Below are 18755 nucleotides of genomic sequence, written 5' to 3'. Positions count from 1 at the left end.
ACCTCACAGATGCAGGTATGTGTGCTTCTGGGTGACGGGAATGTGGAAGGGTCACAGTGGAATGAGTGTGAGGAGTTCCCTGTGGCTTTCCAGACTCCACATGAAGTCTGGCAAAAACAAGACTTGTTTTAGCAACTGAGGAAAAATCTCTGTCCCAAGTGTGTGAGTTTTGCTCGCTGATGCGTTCTGCTTGGAGAAAATAATTTAAAAATACTGAAAATATGACACATTTCCTTTGGTGCTGCTGTTATGTCCTGGAGGTGGTAGGTCCGGTTGATGTGCATTTCCAGTATTACAGAACAACAGAAATAGTGGTCTGCTCATCCAAACCACTCCAGCTCTATGGTTTTAGTTTTGTTACTGAGAATAGTCTTAAGCAGTAAATAACTTTCTCTTTGTTTTGAAAAGATCTAAAAAACCTTTTTCTATGTAACTGTACAGAATCCTTAAAATACAATTGTCCCAGTTCCTATTTCTGTGACAGGTTTTGAAACCTACTGTGGTTCTTTTATTTTGTGTAGAAATCAAGACTTTGCTTAGGATTAACAGATGCTGTGAAATGTTGGTACCTGACTGTGCTGTTGGACCATGTGCTGGTTTTAACACAGCAGGAAATCAAACTCCAAACAAGCCACACCCCAGCCCCTGCCCTTTCCAGTAAAGGAGGGACAAAAGAGGAGAGACTATGGGTAGAGAAAACAACTTCCTGAAAACATGAAGTGATAGAATAAGATGCACACAGTACAATTCAAAAAGAGAAGGTTTTTTACCCACCAGGAACAAGAACAGAGGTGGCGGATGCTCCCCGTGGGTTGCATCCATGTGGTTTCCCCAGACAAAGGCAATAGGATGATCATTCCCACACACTGTCCACATGGTAGTCGTGAAACAAAGACAGTGTGGTGGGGAGCTCCCATGGCTAACATCTCCCAGGCCAAAACAATAGATAATAGTGATAGACAAACCCCCTGGAAGCTGGGTCATCTGAGTGCCGCTCAGTGCCGCTCGGCTACTCTGCCGAGCTCAGCTCTGCGCAGGTGCCTCTGCTGCTGCTTCCAACGCTCCTGTACACCAGGGCAGGGGAGAATGGTCCCACTGGGAATGCCAGCTTTGTGCTGCCCCTGATCACTGTCCCTGCAGTTCCACACATGGGAGCCACACCACAGCCTCGCCTCAGCACCGTATCCCACAAAAGAATCTGGGATGGAGTCCACAGGTCATTTGCTGTCACCCTCCTGCTGGAGCAGGAGAAGCAAAAGTGGCCAACACCCAGTAGGGGCGCCTGGCTTTTCCTGCTGCGTCTATGTCTGGGTGATGCTGTGTTTGGTGTAGAATAGCAACTCAGTCACGTCCACACTGCTAAACTCTCTAACCAGGACAGATCATAACACTCATAAAATGAAGGAAATTGTGTGATCATTGGAGTTGACCAGTTTGCTTTCCAGGTGGAAAGTTTTTGTACCAAAGCCTGTGTTCTTTCCTGCTCTAGCAATCAATATGAGCTTTGCTAAAAATGTTTGTCACTTTTCCCAAAGATAAATGAGCAAAGTGTAATGGCTTTAAAAATTAATCAATGTTGCTAGTTGAAGTAAATGTGAAAATAAAGCAACTGCCATCAAGCAATGGACAATGTGACTGGAATTTAAATAGCATAAAATTGAGTTACTGTACAACAAATTCTAATGCAAAATATAATTTTTGTGGCTTTTACTACTGTTAACAGGAAACTCAAAGCCCAAAATGTCTAGTTGTTTTTCTAGCTCAGAGAAATATTGTGCTAAATCTTTGCAAGAGGCTTAATTTACAGTTTGATAGGACTGCAGTGAGAACTTATGAATCTTCTCTTATACTTAGAAATCTGTGTGAGCACTGAAGGGCAGATAGAGGAGAGAATTTAGGAATGATGTTCCTAGTATGGTAACAGCCATACAAATTTCCTTTGTGCTTCCTTTTCTTGTCTCTGAAATAGGAAGATTTGGTCTAAATCTAAACTTGGTCTGTTGGCCTGTCATTTTACTTTAGCTGCATACATAAATGCAAAAAAAAAACCAACTCCAAACAAAAAAACCCAAAAAAACAACCAACCAAAAAAAAAACTCAACAAAACACAAAAATCCAAAAAAAGCAACAAAAAAAACCCACACACAAAAAAAAACCAACCCCCCAAAAATCCCCTAAAAAACCCCAAAACAAAAAAAACAAGAAGGAGAAAGCAAGAGCAGAGGCAGGTAACCAACTCATTCAGCATCAAATTTCTGCAGAGGCCTGATCCTGGAGGTACTGACTTCAAACAATGTTAGCATTCAAGAGCCAGGCAACCTCAGCTGTTAATTTGTGTTTTGTCTCAGATCTCCAAACCTGACTTTGAACAAGGATATTCAAAATAATAAAGATAATAACTTAAAATGCAAACCTGGTTAGAACATGATTAAAATATTAGAAAGAATTACTGTATTTGTATTCTGTAGCAGAGAAATCTAGTGGGGTTATTTTTTTGAAATTTGAGCACCTTATTCAAAACTTGAATTCTCTTAATTATTAAGGAAGATTAAGTAAGCTTCCATGAACTGATAAAAAATGGAATACAGCTGCCAAGAACTTAAACAAAAAAAAGATCTACTTAGAAGTCCTTAATTAGTGATCACCTCTCAATACACTGACTACTTTTACCCAGCTAGAATCTCAACATGAGGAGCTGGGTCTATGTGCAGTCTGTAATGCTGCTGTCCTTCACGGACACCAATTTATCTGCATGCACAAGTACATAGGGAAGATTAAATATATAGAACTCAAAACTTTTATGCCATTTAATGCTTGTAAAGTGTTTGTAAAATGTGTGTTCATGTTAAACTCTTTTGCTCTATTAAGTTTACAAGGGAAATAGTGATTATTTAGGTAAAAATACTAGAAAATTCACATAAACATTGTCTTTAGAAAGAGCCGATCATCTGAAATTGTGTTATGATCAGGATTGTTTATTTTTTCTTGCATGCTAATGTATGAAGTTGTAATTTTCCTCAGGTTTTGGCCTCTTCTTTGCCCACCTCTGAGTCATGACAGAGCATACAGGACTGGTTTCTTTCTGGCTCTTGCACTGAAAATCGTTGCTCAAGCACGTGGGGAATAACCTGTTTTGTAAAAGAAACATTTTCATCTTGCAATTTGATTTGTATTAAGAAGATGTGTTAATGTTTGGGTAGTAATAAGTTGCTTGAGTCATGCTTTAAAACTTTCAGCCTCCCTGAGGTGTTTAAATGGCTCTTGAGGTTTTGCACAAAGGGAGCTGGTAGGTCCCAGTATTTACTGCAGCCTGGGCTGGTGTGATGGAAACACAGCCACGATGGCCCCAGCGAGTCTGTTCTTGGGGCAGGCTGTGTGAGACAAACAGGTTGCTCTGACCTGATCCAGCTGAAGATGTGTCTGCTTATTGCGGGGGGTTGGATTAAGGGCCCTTGACAAGGTCTGTTCCAACTCAAACCATCTATGATTAAAAAACTATTTTCTTAAGTAGAATTTGTATTTCTAGTCTAGGCAAGTATTCATGTGAGTTTTCAAGTGAGTATTCCTGCCATGTTGCTTGTTGGTTTAAATCCATCACCAAAAAAATCGATCCTAGGCCTGACCTCTTAGTTCTCACATATTCACTAGGTATGGCTTGATCCCATTTTGGGTTTTTTCAGAGTCTTGCCCTTTGGAGAGCTATACTCAGTGAGAAGTGATGGCTAGAACATTTCTTTTCCCTTGGTAGGGATTGATGTTTGCCACTGATGAATTTCTCTTTGTCAATGTTCCCATTGCTCTGATCTCTCTGGATCATTTGCATTTTGAGTCTGCCTCCCTTGTTTGCTCTCAGTCTGACCTGGGTGCCAGCAGCAAATTTGGTGGGTGTTGAATTTAAACCAAAGAACCCCGTGGCACGATGAGGCTCATGGCTGGGTCTGACCCCGCTGCAGCAGCCCAGCAGGGGCAGCCCCGGAGTTTCTGCTGGGCACTGAGAGTCAAAACGCTCCTGCTTCAGCTGTGCCGGCATCCAGCTGTGACAACGCCGGGCCCAGGGGCCGCACCAGCTGCTCTCTGATGTACCAAGAGCACGGTGAGAGGCACAACGTGAGGCTGGGTTACAGGGTTGTGTTAGGACACATTTTGCATAAACTTCACATGAGAGAACTACCGCCGGACTTCTACCTGTGACCCCTTCAAGATGCTTGTCCACACTGGCAGAAAAAAATTCCTAGGTAAGGAAGTTGAAAATGTTATTTTCTTTAGGTTAGCCTGCAGAAAAAAATTAGAACTTTTTATATCTTTATCTCTTTAAAACTGTCGGGGTGTAAAATCCACACGGGTGTTTTGAGATTAAGAAGTCGTAATCCCGTCTGCCCTGGGAGCTTTTTGTGCGAGGGAAAGATGAAGGCAGCGGACAGCCTGCCCACCCTCCTGAGCGCCTGACCCGGGGTCGGGCTCGGCGCTCGCCTCTCCGGGGTCATTTTGGGCGTTGTTGTGCAGGGGAGGGCACAACCCTCCCCATGGCCCCAGCTGCTGCCCGCAGCCCCAATTGGGAGCGCAGCCGGGGCTGGAGCAGGGGCTGCAGGCACAGCACGCTTCTTGCGGGTGTTCGGGTGCTTCCAAATATGCACAAAAATGTTTTGATTTGGGTTAATTCCATATGCTTTCTCTTTGGGGGATCCGGCTCTCAGAAAGCCGATTTTAGAAGCAGGAGGAAGATGAGCAGCGGCAGAGTTGTCCTGCCGTGCTGTGTAAGTGCTGTGCGCAGCGCGGTAGCCATCCCCGGGTCCTGTCCAGCCCTCCGGCCCCGCAGCGTGCTCATGGCCATTTGAGTTGTGAGTCTTCCTCTACCCCCAACAGACAAGGATAAACAAGTACAACTACTGATAAGGTCTACAAGGAGGTTAGGAAATGTTTTTTTCTTTGCTGGTGGCTCTAAAGCAGATAATGCAGAAGTGAAAAATACAGTTTGTGGTAAGGCTTCATCACACATTAAGATGTTTCAATATTATTTGCAAATACTCTTTGAGCCTGCTTTGGCATTGTTTTGTGATCTTGGCTACTTTTGCTGGGCAGTTTTCATAAATCTACTTTTCCATGTGCACAAGTGCTGTGCATATTACAGTAACCAAAATTATTTTGCATATTACATAAACTAGGACAGCAGGATCTAGAAGCAACTTGAACACAACTGTGGTGAATTGCTTCTGCTTGCAGGCTGAGTATTCCACTCCAGGAGAGAGCAGGAGCTACAAGAGAGGCTCCTGCAGAGCAGAGTGGGTGAATGCTGCAGTAAACCTGGTACTCTGAGAACACCTGTGTCAAGGACACAACTCTCAGATTTCAGCACGTTTTAGTTCTGATTTGAAAAAGCCTCCCAGCTGTAAAGACAGTAAACGTGCTGCTCAGGTGAAGATCTTGATCGTTTGGGGAAGGAGGAAAGAGTCATGAATATGCACTGCTATGGTGTTCGGTGCCTATGGGAATGAGGTGATGGCAAATCCCTTCTAACCTAATGGTGGGACTGTGGCACATTATCAACCTGGTACAATACTGTAAGTGCCTTCAACCTGAAAGAAAAACCCCTTAGTTTTGTCACATGTGCAATTATCACTGAATCCAAACAGAGTATTTTTGAGGCCATCAATCTGGTATGCCAGACATGTTTAACACGCTGAATCAGTTGACAAAGCAGCACAACAAATTTGGTTTATGGACAGCAGTTTTTTACTTCAAATTGGACAACCAAATTCCCAGTTACTTTTTCTTTTTTTTCCCTCTCTGTTTACAGACAAAGATGCCTATACAAATCTTAAAAACAGGTTTTTGCTTTGTCTTGTGAGGCAGTCTACTTCAGTCTTTTATTAGCTTTTATAAGTACCGTCAAATTTAACGCAGTTAAAGTGGCCTAAATTAAGTGTGCTCTAGCTGTAACCAAAATGCCTGAGTACAGATTATACGTTATGTTATAAACCAGCAAAGCAGCCTGAAGGAAACTATTAAGTACTACACACCTAGCAAAGCTCACAGCTACCTATTCTGTCTCTTTTTTAAATTTTTCTCTTCCTCTTTTCAGAGTAGGGAGCAGTGATGTGTCTTTGACGAAACTTCCTGTTGGAATGCCTCACATCAACGCAGCTGCTGCTCTGCGGATTTCCATGCTGCTCTTTGCTCTTCCTGCACAGTATTTCATATGTCAGTGGTATGGAACGGATTCTGCCGAGCGCATCCAAATAACAGAAAGGTTGTAAGACTCACCTTCCCTACTGCATTTATTTGTAAGAGAGTTCTTTTCTCATCCCTAATGACACTTTGTCCTGGAAAGCTGGAGTGTGGGTGGATTGGCTGTTCCTATACAAAACCAACATTTAAATCATATCTCAGGCATTTTTGTGGTTTAATATGACTGTATTTAGTTTCAAAATTCAAACAGCAATTATTGTTTTCTTCACATAAAAATCTTAATAAACTGCATGAGCACTTTAATCTTATTCTTTTTTTTTGACATTCCAATATATGTTACTAAGGGTTATGTCCATTTCAAAAGATGAAAATTAAGCATTGATTAAGTAACATTAGTTCTGATTTTCTGTCACCTTTTGACATTTACTGTTATAAAATATTTTCTTGCATAGTAGACTCAGTACACTCTTAACCAACAAAATCCATTCACAGTAAATTACTTAAGGCAGTGACACTGAAGAGAGTTAAGTAAGGCATGCCATTTTGTCTATGAATTAAGAAGCTGTGTATTGACAGAATCCCACACATGTATCTCCACATAAAAAGTGGAGACTATTGCATCAGATGCAAATTCTTGATAGCATTGTCCATTGGCAGACATTAGCATCTTGAAAATGAACCATGCAAAGAGAGACTCAGTTGTACATGTGGCCTGTGCAGTGTGCTCGCTGTGTGGTTCGTCTGTGGAACTCAAATACATGAAGCAGGAAGAGCAAAAGATTGGCCTGATGAAAACTAAGAGAACTAAGTTGAACTAAGCTTGGCTTATGCATAAAGACCCAGAGTGAAATAATTTTCAGGCCTCATAGCATGAGCCAACCACTTATTATTTAGATTTATGCAAAAACCTGCAAGCTTTTTTTAATAGTCTTTTGATTATGTACACCATTTTTAAAATATCTCATGCTCACTAGTCTCAAATAGCAGTTGAAGCTGCAGAATCTGAATGTAATTTAACAATTCCTGTGGTCTGAGTACAGGAAGAAAGCAATCTTGTAATGAAAAATGGTATTTTCCAAAATTTACATATGGTTTACTGGTACAAGTGATGACTGAAAGAATATTAATTTGCTGTGTTGATATTAATCTTGAGGAGAAATCGTTCATGGTCACTGACCCTTTCTTCCTTTTTGCTACAGAAGTGAAACTTCAAAGTTTAAATATTAAAAATCTGTGTAAGAATACTAGAGAAGGTTTTAAAAACAGTATGATGATGATTTTTACTCCTAAAGGGTAATTGCCTCTTGGAGCATCTCAACAAGACCTTACTTGGCTCTGGATGAGTGGGCAGATCATTTAAAGCAGTGGCTCTCAAAGATAAGGTAGGGTGTTACCGTCTGCACTTAAAGAGGTTTCAGACATGATCTGTTCTGAGCAGGAAGGTGTGTTGGTGGTGGGGGAAATAAGTGACAAAGAGAAAGTATCTCTCATTTGCTTCTTGAGACTGATCTGGAACTTTCTACCAGTTTGAAGAAAACCTTGTGCTTTTATTTAACACAAACATCAAAACTGAACTCCATGTGAAACTAAACGTAACTCATGTCATGGCAGTAATCCTGTACATGTTATCCTTGAAATTTATCTGAAGGCAGAACACTTAGCCAAATTAATGACTGTAAGCAACTACATGTTCGTAGGATCAGATGCTAAAGCACCTGGATGGGTATCTTATGCTGTATATTGTAACTCAAGAAAATCTGAATTAGGAATCAGACAGAAAATCTGTGGGCTAAGAAGAAGTGCAATTTTGATATTTGGCCATGTAACAATGACTGGTCTAGAAAAAGTAAAATTATATCTGTTTATACATACATACATACAATTTTAATTTAAGAAGATTGATCATGGATTTCTTTTGGTTCATTGAAGGGCTTATTTGTGAGATTTAATTCTTGTAGAGTAGAAATACTCCAAAGGTTTTACTTTGCATGGACCTTCAGAGGTTCTTTACTCTCGATGTATGTACAATAATCAAGGGTGTCCAGTCCTCTGAACTGTGGATGATCCTGATGTAGTTTCCTAGCAAAACCCAGGGGAATGATCTGTGAATGGAATTAGCAACTGTGCTCTTCTTAGGTTCACCATAAATTGCTTTTCAACTTTGTGGAAAGCTCCATGCATATCTAAAGATAAAGCCTACAAAGATCACATGATCCACTGATTATTTGTATATAGTTGGAGCTGTTTGTGTCTTCTGAATATTTTAAGAAGAATTGGTTATCCTAAAAATAATGTCATTTGAGACCTTCCATATTAGCTGCTGTTTTTAACAAAGCAGTTGGACGTTAAGATTTTTCCCATACCTCTTTTTGTTAAGAGGTATTTGTCAGCTTAAAGTCTTTTTACACATTTGAGCTAAACCAAAACTTCTGTAAAAAGCATTGTTTGCACAGGAACCTGCTCTCACTTTCTTCCAGGCAGGGTGAAGGGAGTTAAGACTGAAAGACACCATCAAGGAGTAAGGAGACTTGGACAAACCTGTAGTTCTTTGGCACCAGTGATTTGCTGGCTAGTAGGGATGGAGGATGTTACCCAAACACCTCTGTTCATAGACAGCTGCTGTTACCTTGCCAGCAGAAGGAAATGTTCCATTTTCTCATTGTTTCTTTACACTTTCACTTTTTCACTATAGCAATGAAAAACATTAGCCATTTCCCCTCTCTAAATATGTCCCCTACACTGCCTCCACCTTTTAAATTCAGATGAAATTCAGTCTAGTGCAGAAGGAAAAGCTATGCCTACTGCAGCCTTAGGCAGAGACTCATTGTCCATACCAGCATAAACCAATTTTTAAAGACTTTACAAAAGATACTGAAGAATCATGCTGTCAGAGTACAGAGTAGTGTTTGCTTACCTCTATAAAATTAGTGGGTTTCCTCTGATATAAAAATTCTAATGCAACTGTAGAGTAATGTATTCAAAGAGATTTGATTCATACTCATTTTTTTTTTCCTGTTGGAACAAATTCCTTTCTCTAGTGCATTCCCTGGAAGTGTTTTTAATGTAAAACTCATGCAGGCTTCAAATTGTAGAGAAGTTTGTATCAAAGGCTTTGCAGTATTCTGCTTAAGACAATTAACCTTTTGATTATTACTAAAACTCGGCTTCTAAAGAAGTTTTTTATATGTTGAGTTATTAATGTTATATTTTAGGAATTGGTACTATGGAGAGAACAAAACTAAAAGTGGTGACAATGAAGCAAAACCCCATCCTTATTTTGCAGGTATTGAAGTTTTTGCAATCCTTTAGTATTTTACTCATGATGTTGTCTATAAGGCTTCTATAGTGGATTTCCATACTTAATTTGTAAATGGCAGACTGTTTCTTTTTTTCATCTCTCTAAATATGATTTATAATACTCAGTAAACAAAACAGAAGATATAAAATTTAAGGCCTTTCCCCCGTGGTGTGTAATAGTATTAATATGATCTAATTATGTGCATGTATTTTGTATTGATCTATGAAACAGTGGTACAACTTTCACTTGATTCAAATGAACTGATTTAGATAAATTTCATAAAAGGAAAAATAAATAGTTGACCACTTTGTTCCTAGAAAAAAGTACCTAATCAGACTGAACAGAAGAATTTTGTGACCTAAACTGGCAAAAAATGTCAAAATAAGTAACCACATGTAAGCACTGTAATTACTGTGTGTAAGTAATTAATAAGTAATTGTCAATGCATACAAATAGAAAAGTGTCTTTCTTAGTGGGTATTCCTCTGTAAAATATCCTAATTAATATTCTGGGGGGAAAAAAACTGTTCTTCTTTACTTCCCCTACTGATCTAACTGTCATTTCTCTTCAGGTAGAAGTCAGAATAATGTCTGTTAAAATGTTTACTATAACTGATCAAACTTTTATCCTTTCTTTCTTTGTTAAATTAGAATCAACTTATGTTCACAGTCCAAAACCTGAATATGTTAAGTTCAGTGTGGGCCAGGTAATAATTCACAGAAGATTTGGTTACTCAGGAGTCACTGTTGGATGGGATGCAAAACCTAATGCTCCAAAACAACTACAACCCAGATATCCTCCAGTGAAACAGGTTTGAATGTACTAAGCTCTTGCTTTATTAATATATACACAGAATAACTCAGGTTAAAATACCCCCACAAACCTGTTACAGACCAACTTTCTGCTATCCTAGTGGAAAATACTCCAGAGTTCTGTATCACCTGTGCAGCTGAGTGGTACTGCTGCTTCTGCACGGTGGTCCCAGTACAGCTGTGCTTTTATACCACTGAGTGGCTAAGCTTTGCTGCTCAGGGCTGTAGTGGACATACCTCAAATTAAAACTACTCGCCTTTTATACACAGTGTTGTGTTTCAAGTACCAATGTCTGGTACTTCAGACATCTATGATGTCTAAATGGATTTCTCCTGCTGTGTTACTTAAGTTGAGAAGCTGCTAAGTCCTTTATCTGGTTAGCCATAATTGGTGGCATCTTCACTGCACCTAAGAAATGCAAGTAATCCTCTGTGTTTAATGAGTTTCAGTGAGAAAGCAATGTTTTTGAGGATCTGGTTACTTAGACTGTAAATCTATTTAGAAACACATCTTTGTTAGAATTCTTAAAGCCTTTGAATTTCTCTTGCTTAAGTCCTTGTATTTGAAAATCAGATGCTAAATCTTTGTTGACAGTTCTAATCTGATAATGCAGTGCTGCATACTCTGCATACCACTAACAGGCTCCTTAAGTGGCAGGAAGACACTGTCATTAAGTCACAGGACTGAAAATGAGGAAAACATGAAAATCTTCACCTATAGCAGAAAATTCATGTTCAGCTGGGAACTGACATTCAGTCCCATTTTGTGCATTTAGTTCCTTCCCTGATGTAATTTTATCCAATTGTTGCTCATCTTTGGCTTCTAAAAGACCTGCATCCTTGCTTTCTTTCCTCCTCTCAGTAGTGTTATCACCAGCTGAACCTCCAAGAATTTCCCAGCAGACACAGATTCTTTTTATGTACCTTACATTGTTCTGCTGTCCCAGTGGCCTTGTGTTCATCTTTATTGTTTTAATTTCAAGAGCAATGACAAGGTGTTTTAGTGTCTTTTGTTGGTTTTGGGGTTTTAACTGCCCTTGCTTAACATGTCATAAGCACCTTGCAAAATGCCTTCTGACATCTAGACAGCACCTTACTAAGCTTGGTCCTTGTAAATCCCTCAAAACATCAGCCCAACTCAGTTTTGAGCCCAACTTTTCCTTGCCTTCCTCTGACTTCCAGATCTTTATGAAATCACTGAACAGAGGCCACTGCCTGTTCATTGATCGATACTGATTGCTTCATAAACTCCATCTGTATTCATCCATCACTTTTTTGTGTTCAGATTGTGGGTTACTTTGGGCAGGAATATTTATGGGTAGCAGCGAATATCCCTGGTGGCCTAGGGTTTGTTTTCATAGGCGCTTCTCTGTTTGAAGATTCATATATATATATACACACACGTATAGAAGTTGCCTTAGCTCTCTCCAGGATTGGAGCCATGGTTGTTGGAGGTAGCGTTGTGATCTGAACTTGTCTCTTCCTCTCTGGAGTTCAGTTGTCACTTGTGAAGGAAGAAGGGTGGTAGCAGATGGCCATGGGGCCTATGTACAAAAAGCAAGGATATTGCCTTTGAAATATCTTAGCTTTGAAATGATAAGTCTCATTTCTTGCAAGGTCTGTGGGAAAAAAAAGGTTAATTATACTCTTGCTTCTTAAAAAACATTTTAGGTATGCCAAGAACTTTGTGTTGCAGTTCTAATTGCTTTATATTTAATTCTGACATTGGTAAAATCATAAAAAAGAACTGGTTGTATATACACACACATACATATATATATACACACACACACACATATATATATACATGTATTTTGAGCAGATTTAGGTTCTGTAAGCCCACTGAAAGTTAACTGATTATAATATGTAATCTTTAGTCATCTTCTCTCTTTGAGGCTATTTATTTTCTTTCTATTTTTGCAGGATCTAAAAGATACTCCTCACTATCGAATTCTAATTAACAATGCAAATGGATCTGGCAAATCTACAGCTTATGTTCCTGAGGAAGAGATAACAGTTATTATGGGATTAGAGGTAGTATTTATTTTTATTCAGTTGCAACTTGATTGTTATCCTGTATGTTTAAAAGTTGGCTGACCTTTGGCTTAATAGATACTAGCTACGATGTGAAGTTAGTGAAAATGAATACAAAAAGCAGATAAACAAATTACTGCTGTACTTTCAAGCATAGGTTTTTGGAAGCTGAAAAATGACCAAACTCAGGTAATACCACTTTAAAGTATCCAACTACTGAGGTTTGTAGTCTTTGAGCAACTTGATTCCCATTATGTATAGGCTGTTGCAGACACAGACTTTTGTTTTGTGATTTCTGGGCATCCAGAGCATGTTGGTTTCAGTTCTGCTCTGAAAAACCTGCAAGTCAAACAGCTCCTCCTCAGCTGCTACCCAGACTGAAGAATGTCTCCTTTCTTACCTGCAAAACTCTTTGAGAGCAAAAAACTCTGTTTTGTGTATCAGGGTTGAAGTAGCTTTTGATTCCCAGCTTATGCAAGGCACGCTGTTTTTTAAACTAGTCTGAGGCTCTGATCCAGAAAACAGCCCGCAGGCATGCCTGCCACTTACATGTGGCTTTTTGCAAGGGACCCCTATGCTGCTGTGGATGCCTTCTTTGTGGATAGTGGCAGGGTGTATATTTAAAATAACAGCAAGTAGGTGAACTATTCATCTAACAGGAGATGCTTGGTCTAGTCAAACAGAGCAGATTCAAATTGGGATCTTCTGCCTTTTGGGAAAACCTCCCAAAGGAGTTGTGTAAGTCAGACTGGCCTGAAGACTCTCATGCTCTCTCTCAAAACTGTGCCGTTGCACATAAAGGACCCTTCTCAACCACAGTGTGACACAATCACCTTTTATTTGGGAGAAGCCTTAGTTCAGTCCATTCTGTTTAAGCCACCAACTGTAATACAGACTATGCCAACATGCCTGAATTTAGGAGCACAGCCGATGCTGTTCCAGATGAGTATCATAAATAATTAAAGCTGGATTCTGCCCACATTGTCTAAAAAATGCACCTTTCACTATGCCAGTTAGCTGGCTACCTTCAGTCTCCTTTATATTCCATGGAGAGAAACAGATACTTCATCTTAAATATTTACCTTGTGGAATTAGCTTTTATGGTATCAAATTGCTTTATTCACCTGCGTGGCAGGTTAATTCTCCACACAGACTATTAGAGAAACTGCTGGTAACAAGCTCACAAAACCAGGTCTTTCAAAGTTGTCTCGCTGAGATTAATAACAGATGGTGAGTCATGCCTCAAGTTCAAAAGGTCTGAAGACTGTCCTCACTCAGCCTTTTGTACAGCCTAATAGACACAGTAATTACTTGAAGAGTTGAGAGATCAGAAAATGCTCCAGACTTGTCATGACCCTTTCCCAGCTGACAGTTCTGAGCCGTTCCCTGTGGGCTTCCTGCTTCAAGACGAGGCTTGTACTGTACTTGGTGGGTTTGCATCTCCATGTTGGACCTAAGGCCATCACCTGGCTCTGTCTTCACCATTTCCCCCACTGCTTCTTTACTCTTCCTGCTGCCTCTTGGATTAGATAACTGATCCAGCTAAAAGAAATACCAAATACCTCTAACAGCAACATGAGTGGGAACTACTTCAGCAAGAAACAGTGCTGATTTTAAGCACTGACGCTGGTGTAAATCTAGCTTGTAACATCTCATGAGATCTGTTCAACATTTGGAGAGAGCTGCTATTCTGATGACAGAAATTTGGTTATGGTACACAGAAAGTGGCATTGGAAGTACCTCTGTGTACATTAAAAACTCATCAGGAGTTCAGGAGTTTTCAAACAGTGTAGTAATTTCAATAATTTGTTTAAGTATCAGTTTATACTTATTGCCAATTCTGATGCTTCTTCAACTTGAAATATTTTTTTCCCAGGTGTATCACTCTGATATGGAAACCTACTTCAGTGGATACGATGGATCAAAATACATTATGCAGCCATGGTTGAAAAAACTCTACCCTCATGACTGAGTACTTCAGAGCCTGTACATGTAATGTATGTCCAGATGACAGATGTCCTTTTTAAACTTGAGCAAACAGACACCAGGATAAAATGTGTATTTTTTCCTGTAATTAAATAAAACATTCCTAAGCAGGTTTTATGTTGAACACTCAATTTTGTCAGAAGTGAACATGTTGCATGTTCAGTTTGCCATGACTCAGCAATGGGGATTAATTTCCTTCCAGTTTTGGAAGGAAAGGTATAAATGTAATGCAGGTTCAGCCAGGAGTGCCAAATGTTTGGCACATCAGGTATCTCACTGTTTTACAGGGACTAGGGGACAAAAATAAGCAGCTGTGAGCCGTACTTTGAGAATTAACTGTAACCTTAATTTTAAGGTATGGACTTAACATAAGTATGAAGTAAAAAACCATCAAAAAGCACAAGAAAGCATAAAAATTTTATTGAGAAAATGCATAGGATTTGAAGGTTTCTAGAGCATCTTGCTTCTCCTGTTTTCTTTTCCCTTTATCTCAAACACAGCAAACACTCTACAAGAAGCATAAGCAGTAGCATTCTGGATTCTTTCCTGCAGAGTCTGTGAATCAGCAGAGTGTGACAGGTGACTGTCTATGTGGCCTCCCCATTCTTTTGTTTCTTCTTCTTTTATCAATAAAGGCTTTCCCAATGCCTGGCCAAATAGTCGACATACTTCCTGGGCTTTCCGGCGCGTGTTTCCAACGGCAGTGACACATACTTGACGGCTGAGAGGTAGAAGCAGCAGCACAATAACATGCAGGTCCAACTGATGTTAAAAAAAAAAGCTTGGCAGGAACACTGGTACATGGTGGGTTTTGTAACTGCAGAGATGCTAAGGCACACCACCTTCCCCCAGCTTCTGGGCCACAGCTTGGGTGAGGGGGGAGAGTGTGTGGAGGAAATGTCAGCACCCTCACTAGTTCCGATGAGATCAAGCATTTCTAACGCCTGTATGCTGCCGGCATCCACGCTGAGTCGTGCAGAGCAAGAGTTCAACCCCTGCTCCGGGCATTTCAGTGGCTCAGCTGCAAGGCATGCTAACACCTGCTTAACCTCACTGGCCATATTTCCTGCTCTCCTGTAGATACCTCTGTCATTCACTTTTGGCATCTCTGGAACCTTTTACAGCAGCTAATTAAGCTTGCTTCTTGGACCAGGCAGTTCTATTCTGAAAAGAGGCAAAACCCCAACCAAGACTTAACTTCCTGCTGTCCCTCCCACTCAGTGGGAGCAGCCTGGACTGTGAATAGTCAATGCTTAAAAAACAGACCAAGATTGTGAGCTTCAGGGCAGGATGTTTTGATGCTGAGGAAGTGCCACACATAGTTCTTTCCAGATCATGTCAGCAGCTAACAGTAATGGGAGTTGGCAAGGGTACTTAAAATTATCTACACCTGGTAACACACTTGCAACCTCATGAATAAATACAAATGAAATCTACACATGATGATGTAATCAAGGCCAAATTCTGTTGACCTAAGATTCACAGCAGATTATACGCCAGTGGAAAAATAATTTTTTATTACATTCTGCTTTTGCAAAGACACAAGAACAAATTCTATCTTCTAGGCTGAACAGCATTAATTTATAAGTTATACTTAAATACTGAAATCTCTAACATAAATATTAATAGGTGTGAAGGAAACTACTTGCTCTCATTGTAAACAACATAAATTATGTATTAACTGAGGCTGTAAGATTTTTGGCATGTGTGAAAACTTACCGAAGGGTGTCTATGGCTTCCGGTGTATGGTAGAAATGAGGTGGACTGATGGTAACAGAGGTTCCTAACTTTTCAGTGAGTAGATTGCAAACATTCTGCATTTTTCCAAAATCACTGAATATGATACAGACCTGAGAGTGAGTGAACAGACATCACATGAGTAACATTTTCCATTATGATTCAACACTTTTATTTAAATCAGTATAAGGCCAGACATCCATATGGTAACTAAACATACTAGTCCTGTATACAACTCCAACATTTATGAACTTATAAGACTTCCATATAGCCCTAGGGACTAGTATTAGGTTTGCAACAGAAAGAAGTTCATTAAATGCTTTAAAACTGAGGATTAAGAAATCCCTTTATGAGGAAATACGGCATTCTTGGAATGCAGGCAACCTGAAGAATGAACGTGCTCTTTGGTGCACATGACTATACACATCCTGGTTCATCACTTCTTAGATTGCTAGACACTAATTATGCAGAAGTGCTCAAGCAAAATGATGTGGAAAACTGTGCACAAAGGAAAACTACATTTTAATTCCAAGCATTAGGTTAAAGAAACCTCAGCTATGAGATTAAGCTAAACCAAGCCCAGTTCAGGTTGCAGTGGGCTCCAAATCCTTTGTTGTCTGAACAGACTCACTGCAGTGCTTAGAGGGAACTGGGCACTTCAGAGTTGGATTAAAAACAATTTAAACAGCCAGTTGTCTCTGGCTTTAAGAAGCATTAAATAAAGATGCATTAGGAATTCAGCTCCTTCCCAAATGCTGTGAAGCAGGAATCACTATCAGCCCTGGATCTAGAGCCCGGTAGTTTTCCTGGTGGAAACTCCAGCCAAGTAGCAACTTTCCAGGTAGGAGCCAGCTTTTCTCTGTGGCAAAGCACAGCTGCCATGACTAAAGGAAGCAACAACACTAAGCTGATACAGCATTCAGCAATCAGAAATCCTGGATCCCTGACTCTACATTTAGAAAAACTAAAACCTCACCTTCCAGTACAGTGCTCTCACCATGAGTCAGGTTCACCTTCCCTCTTATCCCCAGCGCCCTTCTTTTTGCATACTAATACAGCTTCCACAAAAGTCAAAGAAAAATCCTACAGTAAAGAAAATTCGACTGCTAACACCTGTGACATACAGTTGTCCCTGTGGCTGCTGCAGTCTATGGATCACTCTACCCCAGTGAAAGGGTATGACACAGAAATCCAAGTAACAGCGTGTCAGATGCACTGCAGCAGCTTTCTGTGTGAATACCAGAGATCTACCTTGTGGTGAATGAGATAATTCAAGGAAGCCGAGTCCCTCAGTGAGTGAGGAGGGAGATACTTCACATACAGAGTAAAGTAAAATGTATTCATTGGCAATTATCACAAAGTAATTAATGCTCTCATCTTGTTACCCTTGATAACCTTTTGATGCAGTACCTGATCCTGGCTTGGATCCTTGCACTAGTTCAGTGGCTCTGAGAGGTGCAGTGTCAACTGAACAGAGACTGAAGATGGATCTACACCTACAGTTTTTTTTCAGTGGGAGTACTTGCCATACATATAAAAAGCATACATCCCCCTGTGATGTTTTTCCAGAAAACTGTCATAGCTGTATTTTGTGGAAAGAGTCACTATGAGGACTGTCATTGTATTTTCCAGATTGCCATCAGCATTTACAAGATCTGTTCCTTCCAGGAGATGAAACAAAAGAATGATGAAACATAAGAACTATGGGTCTTAAGCAGGAGATAAATTGCTCAGACTGGGGCACTTCTGGGCACTCAGGAACTTCACTTTTGAAAAAGAAGCACTTGATCAGGTACCCTCAAGGGCAGAAAACAACTGAGCTACTTTATATAAAATAGCTACTTTAGCTGTTCCCCCTCCTACAAAAATCACAATTTTCATTTAGATTTACATCTAATAAATTACATTTACAATTACAGAGAATAGTTGAACATTAAAATGCGAAGAAGTGTTTTAACTTCATCAGTTATTAAGGTTAAAAAGTCTGAAAAAGTAACATGAGGCTATGCAAAACTATTAGAGAAATTCCAAGGTTTCGATAAGGCTGTAAATGACAAGAAGTTATGGTTTATAAGGAGGCAAGTGTATTAAGAAATTCATAAAACCAACATAATCTTCCTCCCATGAGAACATCATGCAATAAATGAACTATTATGATAAAGATATTACAGAGCTTTGTGATCTTATATGCAACTTCATTTTTCTGCATATTTTCCTTTGTTATAGCATGAATTAAAATTATCTCCTTACAGTTGAAATAGTATCTTCAATTCTTCATTATACTTTTAAATAGCTATTTGCCTGGGAATTTTTCAGTCTTCTAAAATCTTTTTACAGGAGACAAATGGTGTAGAGTTTGTAGAATGAAGCAACACAGGATTTCCAAGACTTTACATGTAACACAGATATAATGGCAAACTCTTTAATAGAGAACTGAGTGGAAGTCAGTTTTAAATTCATTTATATTGCTAAAGTAGGCAAACATGTTGGCCAACAGAACTTCATTGGTTTATGAAGCTGTACTAAAGAAACAAGGATATACATAAATGGAGAAGCAAGGAGAGACTGATCTCTGCATTAAGAGTGGCCACACTGCTACCTCAGTGTGCAAGGCAGCCAAAACGGCAGCACTGTGGCTGGATTCTTCCAGTTCCAACTCCCAGGTCCCAGGCAACCACACAACTCTGCAACAGCAATTACAG

General features: G+C 39.8%; 2 protein-coding genes across 4 annotated transcripts in view; one reads left to right on the top strand and one right to left on the bottom strand.

Moving 5' to 3' along the window:
* Positions 1–5707: 5707 nt before the first annotated feature.
* The window catches only part of IRAK1BP1 (interleukin 1 receptor associated kinase 1 binding protein 1), a 22961-nt gene continuing 9913 nt past the window's right edge, over positions 5708–18755 (bottom strand). Inside the window, exons 3-4 of one of the 3 annotated variants that reach the window (XM_086876354.1) lie at positions 16036–16166; positions 5708–11915 (exon numbers count right to left, since the gene is read on the bottom strand). In XM_086876354.1, coding sequence (XP_086732480.1) covers positions 11900–11915; positions 16036–16166 — 147 coding nt within the window. In that variant the 3' untranslated portion in view covers positions 5708–11899. Of the gene's footprint in view, positions 11916–14720; positions 15079–16035; positions 16167–18755 lie in introns of those variants that run through there. The other 2 variants (XM_086876356.1, XM_086876355.1) reach the window with 2 other exon arrangements.
* LOC111925792 (uncharacterized) lies at positions 6123–14429 on the top strand. The gene is made up of 6 exons (XM_023922335.2): positions 6123–6247; positions 7479–7568; positions 9399–9469; positions 10135–10295; positions 12220–12330; positions 14207–14429. Exons 1-6 carry the CDS (start codon positions 6123–6125, stop codon positions 14300–14302), a joined length of 654 nt encoding a protein of 217 aa, XP_023778103.2. The 3' UTR covers positions 14303–14429.

This window comes from Cyanistes caeruleus, chromosome 2 (assembly GCF_971803275.1).
Source record: "Cyanistes caeruleus chromosome 2, bCyaCae1.hap1.1, whole genome shotgun sequence".
Classification (NCBI taxonomy): domain Eukaryota; kingdom Metazoa; phylum Chordata; class Aves; order Passeriformes; family Paridae; genus Cyanistes; species Cyanistes caeruleus.
The sequence above is the reverse complement of the archived record's forward strand: the minus strand, read 5'-3'. Positions and strand labels throughout refer to the sequence as shown.

Bases quoted from the DNA above. Each gene is read 5' to 3' on its own strand.
- LOC111925792 (XM_023922335.2), top strand. From the start codon at position 6,123: ATGCCTCACATCAACGCAGCTGCTGCTCTGCGGATTTCCATGCTGCTC. The intron at 7,569-9,398 runs GTAGGGTGTTAC...GTTATATTTTAG, and splicing joins CAGTGGCTCTCAAAGATAAG to GAATTGGTACTATGGAGAGA. The intron at 10,296-12,219 runs GTTTGAATGTAC...CTATTTTTGCAG, and splicing joins GATATCCTCCAGTGAAACAG to GATCTAAAAGATACTCCTCA.